General features: G+C 33.4%; 1 protein-coding gene and 1 non-coding gene across 3 annotated transcripts; one reads left to right on the plus strand and one right to left on the minus strand.

The window, feature by feature from the left end:
- Window positions 1-2,614: 2,614 nt before the first annotated feature.
- Window positions 2,615-4,896, minus strand: LOC135128954 (major facilitator superfamily domain-containing protein 6-like). 2 transcript variants are annotated; one of them, XM_064056034.1, is made up of 8 exons: window positions 4,777-4,896; window positions 4,493-4,729; window positions 3,875-4,437; window positions 3,628-3,813; window positions 3,432-3,568; window positions 3,268-3,380; window positions 2,969-3,214; window positions 2,615-2,912 (listed from the first exon to the last, which is right to left on the minus strand). In XM_064056034.1, the coding sequence occupies exons 2-8, from the start codon at window positions 4,548-4,550 to the stop codon at window positions 2,734-2,736; spliced, it is 1,482 nt and encodes a 493-aa protein (XP_063912104.1). In that variant the 5' UTR covers window positions 4,551-4,729; window positions 4,777-4,896; the 3' UTR covers window positions 2,615-2,733. The 2 variants fall into 2 exon arrangements, with proteins under 2 accessions (XP_063912104.1, XP_063912103.1); XM_064056033.1 differs by having other exon boundaries at window positions 4,493-4,896.
- Window positions 4,897-7,980: 3,084 nt separating this feature from the next.
- Trnas-gga (transfer RNA serine (anticodon GGA)) lies at window positions 7,981-8,054 on the plus strand. The gene has a single exon. It is a non-coding gene; the product is annotated as a tRNA-Ser (tRNA).
- The last annotated feature ends 418 nt before the right edge of the window (window positions 8,055-8,472 follow it).

Raw genomic sequence — 8,472 nt, forward strand, 5'->3', positions numbered from 1 at the left:
CACTTTCAGTCATTTCTTTCCTATTTACATCAAGTACTGTAGTAGCAATACAGGTTTCTTTACTATAAGATAAAGATGTTGACGTCAAAATTTCCCCTCTTCCCATGACTAACTTTGACACTTTCTTTTTCTTTTCCACGGAATCTTCAATATAAGTTTCTGCCACTGCAGAAGAACGCCAACCATCCAAGCGTTTTAAAGTTACTAAGTCAGCTCCTGAATCGGCGAGTAAGGTGGCGGTGTCCGACGGAAACAATGTCCGGTGTACATTTTAGGATTACCCAAGTTCAAAAATTCTGCAACTACCGAAGGTATCTCTTTATCAAATCTGATATTATAGTCACCTGCAATGATAATGTTTTTTTCTCGTCCGTTAATAATATTAAATATTTCAAATAATATGTATATCCAAGAATGTACCCAAATTACCGAAAGGCGTTCTATAGATATTTATGAAGATAATGTCTACATTATAAACACTTACGGCCGATATTTCACACTGATTTTCGACTGAGGGTTGAACTAGTTGTTGATTATTGCAGCAGTGTATATCACTTCTAGATAATATAAGCAAACCTCCGTGCTTCATTAAGTTGCATGAGAAATGCGACCTCATCCTAAATTTGTAAATTTTTTTTAAAAATTCAACTTCCTGATCATACAGCCAATGCTCTGTTATACCTTCTAAAGAACATTTTTCATCGGTTAGCATCATTTCAACTTCATCTAGCTTTGAGAGGATGGACGGTATATTAAACACTAATATATTAAATGTGGTCTCTTGGCTTGGTGATTTATCTTCCTCAGTTTGTGGAATCGTCTTGTGTGAAATATTTCCAGAAGAAATTCATTTTCTGGATGTTGAAACGATGCTGGCTTGTTAATGTAAAAAACCTATATAGTTTGATCATAATGCCTTTAGGCCAGTTTATAGAATTATATAGTTGTTGTGTCAGATTTTCTTCCGCGTCAACGTTAAACATGAAGGCAGCATTCGAACCTTTGGATGTTAATTTTTTGACAAAGTTTTTGTTTGGCTATTTCTGTATCAGATGCTCCTGAATATAATTTACTGTAGTTATGTCTTAAATGAAACATCAAATTAACTATTTACTATTTTTATCAATAAAGTTTATCATGATAGGGTCTTATCTGTAATGATTAGTGAATATCTCGTATTTCAAGTTGTGGAAAAAATATTTACCCATTTAATTACTGTCTTATTTGGGACGAAATATGAAAGTTATATTATCGAGATTATGTGTGCGCGGAATTGTATCTCATGCGCTAGAACCAGTGCTGTCGCGGCGATAGTTTCATTACAAATATATTTTTCTTTTGGATTATTTCAACATAATATAACATTTCAAGATCACAAATCTGTGGTCCTGTGGTTGAAAAATTAAAAAGGGCATCAAGTATTATTATTTGAAGTAATATAGTAATATAGAAGTAGTTTTTTACTAGCTGTAAACACTCCTAGCGACGCACTGGCTACGACCTTGTGGACCAGATCAAGGCGTCGCCGTAAAACACACCTTACTTCAACTGGAGGATTGCAGCGGTGAGATAAATTCCCGCGTACTGAAGCTTCAAAGGACAACGATTTGTATAAAAACAAGATTTAATTTCAAATAGGATTATTGTTGAAATTAGTCAGAATTAATAATACCTACTGCTTTTATTTTGTCACGAACGATATTGCAGCAGAATAATTTCCGAGCTAATTTAATATTTTGTCGGCGTTTCACAGGTTAAGTAATGCCGAAATGCAGGTAACGTCCATCTATATCTCTGTCTGATACCAAATTCTTTAATTTTAAGTGCTCTCAAAATGATCACGAAAACGGAAAAGTAGGGACTATCTAAAATTTGTCTTTTACGCCCTCCAAAAATTGATGCTGTCCTTTTAAAATATTGTTAAATAAATCTCACCAAGTGTGCAGCATGTGAAGTTAGGAGGATTAAATTTAAAAACTCTTGTCAGGGGTATGAGTTTTCAAAATTTTGGTAAAATATAAAGACTGGCTTGAAGAGTGTCAAAAATTAACTAAAATACATTTGCTCGTCCTAGTCATAAAAGTTATAGCGTTCTTTCAAAAGAAATTATGAAATCAATATTTTCTGAAATCGATTTTTGTTATAATAACTGTACTAAACATTACATTTGAGAAAAGGTTAAAGCTTCGACTTGTTGTACTTTAACTTTTTCAGTAATAGGTTTTTCTGTATCTCTCGACCCTGTATCAGGAGCTCACGATTTTAAGTAGATTGTCACATATAAAGGATTCTTAAAATTTTCATAAAAAAATTTGACTTTGTTTCTGATTCATTCCAGTGACAAGAAAAAAAGAAGACATAATACCTACCTTACATTTTAGGTAGTTTTGTTCGAAAATAAGAGATGTTATAGTGTACAGAAATAGTTCTAAATACTAAACATGAAATTCTGGAACTTTTAAGAATCGAAAGTGTCTTTCTAAAAAAAATGGTGAAAATACACTGGTTTTACCTCGAAACATGATTGGATGCTTTTAACTAGGAAGAACTTGCATCCAACTACATTATTGTAAAAGTAAAATAAAAACACACAAAATAATTTTATTTTTGCCTATTTAAACAATCACAATAACCAGTATCAGTCATCTTCAACAGTCTTGTGTTTTTGTTGATTTTATAAAATTACGTGTACCTAATTAATCTAGCCAAATGCAGTCTTAAACTAATCAAAATCTAATCAATTTCTTCATAATCTGGCCTTATAGCATTCCTTTTACGTTTAAGTACACTTGCATGAAGTATAAAATGCATTATTCCACAAAATAAAGCCACCCATGTAAAAGTTTGAAAAGTAGCTTTCCCTCCTAAATAACGATAAAACAAACCACCGACCACACTTCCAACGGCGTATCCTAAAATTAATTTCATAGATTTGCAAAAAATATAAACATCCTGAACAAATACTTACCAGCGCCATCCCCCATTCCAGATGCAATCCCCTGCATGGTAGCTGACATGCCAGGAGGAGCTAATTCATTAGCATAGGCCACAATTGCGGTATACGTAAGGGCGAAAGTTGGTCCTTGCATAAAAAATTCAATGGGTAAAAACCACCACGGCGACGGTGCCGCAGATATTAGCGCTAGACGCAGTGCATAACTCATAAAACACATAGTAAAAGTATGAACATGACCTAAACGTTGCAAAATTTTTCCTACAAAAATATAAAATTGATTGTTTGTTAAACTAAGTGAGGGAATTGGTAACCTGATATTAAAAAGAACAGTGCTTCAGCACCAATAGTTTCAGCTGCCAATGTTAATCCTTCTATTAATTTTACTTGTGTTGTACCTGTCTGTACCGCTAGATCTTCTAAATACCTGAAATCGTTTTATCGTATTTTCGAAAATAAAAAAAGTTAATTGATGTACCAAAATAAAAAATAAATTATCAATCCATCTAACATTCCTGCCAGTACCGTAAATGTTATAAAGGTGACTACGTGCACATTAGTTAGAAGGACTTTCAAATCGTTAAAAATATTTTTTGGTGCCTCCATAACCGGTAGCTTAAATGATTCGTTGTATTAAAATATAAGTTTTTAATTAAAATTATAAGCATCATTACCTCGATAAATTTTGCGCAAACAAACAGGTCTAAAATTGAAAAAAGAGTCATTATTACAAAAGCTGGTACGTAATTGGCGGAAGTCTTTGAAAACATGTCGATGATGTATCCAGAAATTAGTCCAGCGAAACCAAACCCTATAGATCCCCATAATCTTTGATTACCGTAACTGGACTGATCTTCAACCTAGCATTTAAAAAAATGCAAATTTAGTTTTTGCGTCAAGTTATTATTGAAGAATACTCACTATATCAAAGCATATAGCGTCGCTAATAGAATTAACCACATTAAATCCTATTGTTCCAACAGACATAAAAATGATAAAACTCCAAAAGGTGAATGAGCTGTACAATCCATTATCTGGATCTTCAACACAAACAAAACTGCACTTTGACAAATTCGCCAAAAAATGTGTTTGAGGGGTTAAACATAGTTGGTAAAGGGACTGTTCATTTTTAACACTAGCCATCAAAACAAGCGATTTTGGCAAACAGCTGGAATTACATACCACGGGGAAAACAGTTTTACCACACGCGTTCCAAAAAGTGTAATCAATAAAATCAAACTCAAATTTTGCAGTTTGACGAGACGGTACGAAGTATATTCCACAGAAACTTAAAGTCATGACGAAAATTAGAAATAAAAATATCGGTTTCCTCCATTGTCTGTAAACGTCTATTAAAAGACCAAAAAAAGGTTTTGTCAATAAAAATGTGAATGGCAAAATGCCTGTAACTGTTCCCATGACTATAGCTGATATTCCAATATCTTTTCCCAGAAGAGGCAGTTGTGGTAAAATTGGACCCAAAGCTAGAGAAACAGGAACAATTAATTTTTGTAAATGATAGCTTTATAAACAACTCACCTGCCATAAAGAGAAAATAATGAAGTTTTATTGGTAAAAGTTTTCTGTTTACTTTCATTTTAACTTAACTTAAGTAACTTCCTTCTTCCACTCATTCACAAACATGTGCGTGAAGACAATGCCATGACAAATGGGTACAAAGTTTATTTCTTATTACAGATTAATCTTATCATTATTCTTTATTTAAAAAGGTATTGTAATATTATACACGTGTGCCGAGAATTTGAATTCGTTCATCTGTTTACAATAGACATTTAAATGCATTCTATAGATTTATCACTTACTTATGTATGGACTGTTTACTACACGAAGTGAACACATACATAGTAGATATCGACTAATAAGCCTTTTGAGAACACACAAATACTAACAAGAAACGAGAATTTATGTCAAACTTTTATCTCTGCATGCCGGTAGTCTCTGATACGCAAATTAAATAGAATAGTGTACTAAAATAAATTAGAAACAAAGCTTAGCTTGTGCGTAACAATTAGACAGGGATCATTATCTTGACAATAATTTATATTTTGTTAAAGAGATATAGTTTCTTAACATTTTCTTTTGTCGGGGTAAGCAAGTAAACAATGTTTTTTATTTTATTCAATTATTGTTAGACGAATTTTAGGTATATTAGTTATTGATAAAGCCTATAAAATAGAACTTTGAAAAAATTAAGTCAATTATTTTTTATTTAAACTTTAAAGTTATAAATCAGTTAATTTATTAAACATTTTGTATTTAACAGTTCTAAAAAATAAAAATATATTACTAAAACTAAAACAATCAGTGTGGCGCTTCGAAATATATTTTTTAACAAACATTTATTTTATGAACTTTTGCGATGACGTCATTAATATTCTAGAGAGGATGAATAAAGGATTTTTAATAATTGTTCTGCAATCATTGGATGAATGTTAGCACTTTTTCAAAATTACAAAATAATCTGCAGATTATAAAACAAATTGTAAACATGTTTGTAGAAATGTTATTTTTGAGAGATGTTAATGTGAGATATTGTTAATCCGCCATTAAAGGACCATGTGACACAATAATTTTAGATTTACTTAACAAAATTTGAGACGACGGACGTTAAGTTTTTGAAAGAAGCAACAATGATTCCTGATCAGGGATTTCCTACGTTTAACCTTCAACCGTGTGCAGAATTTAAGTGTTAAGACGGTTAAACTGTAAAAACCATAAATTGATACTGTAAACTGAATCTTTTCTTAATGTAGATTTAGGTAAAGATTTATACTAAAAGTAATAAAACACAATTTTTTTAACTTCTAACTACATTTATTAGTTTACTAGTATTATGGGAACATAACTCAAACTGTCATAACAATTATGAACTAAAATCAGAAGGAACTGTTATTACAAATCTTTGTAACAATCAAACGTGAGTTTCGGCAACATCTCAGCATAGAAAACCTATTTTATCTCAAGTAATCATTACAGCTTTTTCAAAAATTTTACATGCTTACAAAAAAAAGTACAAAAGTCCTTGTTTTTGTCTCCTTTCTAAAAAATGTTCCCACATTTTTGGATTTTAAAATTATTCCTTTCTTTCCTCGAATTTTTGCATCCTGTCCGCAGCACCAAATTGTATGATGGTCTTCCCGGTTCTTTTCTAAATTTGCTCATTTAAATGTTTGGTGTCAGAGTGAGAGACCTTGATGGCCGATTTATTATTTTTCTAAATTTTTGAATTTTAAAATTATTCCTTCCTTTCCCCGAATTTTTGCATCCTGTCTGCAGTGCCAAATTTTGTGATGGTCTTCACGATTCTTTTCTAAATTTGCTTATTTAAATCCTTATTGCTCCAGTTTTTGCCGACGGCCTTTGCAAAAATTTGCTCCTTAGGTCCAGACCTATGAAAGACTGCTTTGGAAGGTGAGAACGGTAAACTAAAACGCGAGGTGAGTTCACTCCATAGGTAATCTATTGATACCCCAGTAATACATCTTAACTAAGGTTATGAAATGATGGTGCTTAAGGGAACAATAAATGACAATAAATGTGAATATTAAGCTATTTTAAAAGAAATTAGTAGTGTTGTGTGCCTTTATAACGGCAATATAACAGAGTAGAATTGTTGGTTTTTTTTTAGTCGCGGTACATTAATCGAATAGGGCCATGGGAAGTCGAGGGGGAGTAGTCTATTAATCTAATCAAGTAATCCCTCTAACGAACGAGGCACAAGTTCTACGTGCTGTAGGTTAAATGTGTGGATAAGTTAGACACGGGGGCAGAATTTAGCAAGCCCTAGATATGCAAGTAAAAGTTAGCCCAATACGGAGGCTTTATGATCTGATGCTCTTGCTTCATGGCGGTTAAAAGTAAACAACATCTAATGAGCTGGTAATGTAGCATTGTGAGGGAAATATACTGCGTGGAAACGAAATTAATTAGACCACTGATAACTTAAATCATCATGCAATTGTCTCGACAACTGAAAGAATCGAGGAGGTGCTCGATGCCTGGTGGTAGAGGTAACTTCTACCCGTCAGCGAATGTTGGGTACCGCGACTAAACGACTGAATCGAAATTACTCAACTGCTAAGATCTAATTCCGTTTCCTATTTGTAGGAGTTTTAGGCCCTGGAGGCGGGATGAGGAACACGTTTCTCACGGTTTGTCGTCGCCAGGTCATGCAGGTTATCAAAAAAAAAACGGTCAGACCAGACATCCTTGAGCACTGGTGTTGCCCATAACTCTGGACTTTCTTAGAGTTTAACTGTTATTGAAATGATCAGGTTGGTGGACAGTAAATTCTGCCCATATTTGGGACGCAATGTGTTTTGACTTGTTTCTTGGAAGAATCTAGAAAAAGAAATGAGCACGTTGTGGATTGCTATTGAAATGATTTGATTGGTGGACAGAAAATTTGAGAACGAATGTGTTTCGACTAAATTCTTGGAAAAAGTGTATACAAAGAAATGAGCGGTGATTGGCTTGTTTTAAGAACGGAATTTCCAATACGCCATAAAATAGATTTGGGACTTGCTGAGAAGTGAACAGTGCCCATTTTGTTAAGATGTATAAACAACCTTAATATCGAGTCCTCTGGAAACTGTTTTTAGCCCATTTATACTGAAGGGGCAAAAGCGGCTGCGATCAGAGCCTTCAGAGTTTTCTCGGAAACTCTAAGGATAAAGTAGGGCCTGATGAAAATACGAAGATTTATAAAATAAGCTGAAAACATTGTAATTAAAAATATATTGATCAATTACATTATGTAATTATGTAGTTCAGACCGCGGGTCCATCCTGAACTCGTCCCTCTACACCCTTATGGAGTTAGAGAGTAGGAGGAGAAGTGTAGATATGATATAAATTAACGGAGTTGTAATTCCATTTTAGATTAGTTTGGTCTAGATACTGTCAACGGGGTTAGCGAAACGCGTAGACAGTTTTCGTGTTTTCGGTGTTGGATAGTAATAGTGTTGTGGCGGCACATAACACGTCGGTAAGCAGAGAAAGATAAGTGGCCTTGTGGTCTAGTGGTTAGGATGCTTGCCCGGAGAGCGAGAGGCGTGGGGTTCGAATCCCACCGAGGCACAACATTTTTCTCCGCTTACTTTAAGTATAATAATCGAAACAGACGATACATGGTTGCACTACTTTTGTTAGCAAAGAAAAAAAATGCATTTGCTATTACGTAATAATCAAATATTCTTGGGATGTTGTGGTTCAATTTTAGTCAGTTTTTCTTCCATTAATCACATCACACGACTAATTTCTTTGAAGAAAAAACACACATAGCACATCACACATAATTGTCATGTTTTTCTGATATGAATAGTATTATAAGTTACTCAATAAGTTTCGACTTGTTAACAGTCTCCTGTAAATACTCTTGCGTCACTTTTTACTTATCTTTAATGGATGATCATTTTTGGAATTAACTACAATCTACAGTGTCTCTAAAAACAACGATAAAATAAATTTCACCACTTATATCAGTGATAAATTAGTTAT

This window comes from Zophobas morio, unplaced genomic scaffold (genome assembly GCF_036711695.1).
Source record: "Zophobas morio isolate AGI-343-1 ecotype UQ-CSIRO unplaced genomic scaffold, CSIRO_AGI_Zmor_V1 ptg000014l, whole genome shotgun sequence".
NCBI classification, from domain to species: domain Eukaryota; kingdom Metazoa; phylum Arthropoda; class Insecta; order Coleoptera; family Tenebrionidae; genus Zophobas; species Zophobas morio.

Bases quoted from the DNA above. Each gene is read 5' to 3' on its own strand.
- LOC135128954 (XM_064056034.1), bottom strand. From the start codon at position 4,550: ATGAAAGTAAACAGAAAACTTTTACCAATAAAACTTCATTATTTTCTC. The intron at 4,438-4,492 runs GTGAGTTGTTTA...CTGTTTCTCTAG, and splicing joins TTATTTTCTCTTTATGGCAG to CTTTGGGTCCAATTTTACCA. The intron at 3,814-3,874 runs GTGAGTATTCTT...TTTAAATGCTAG, and splicing joins ACGCTATATGCTTTGATATA to GTTGAAGATCAGTCCAGTTA.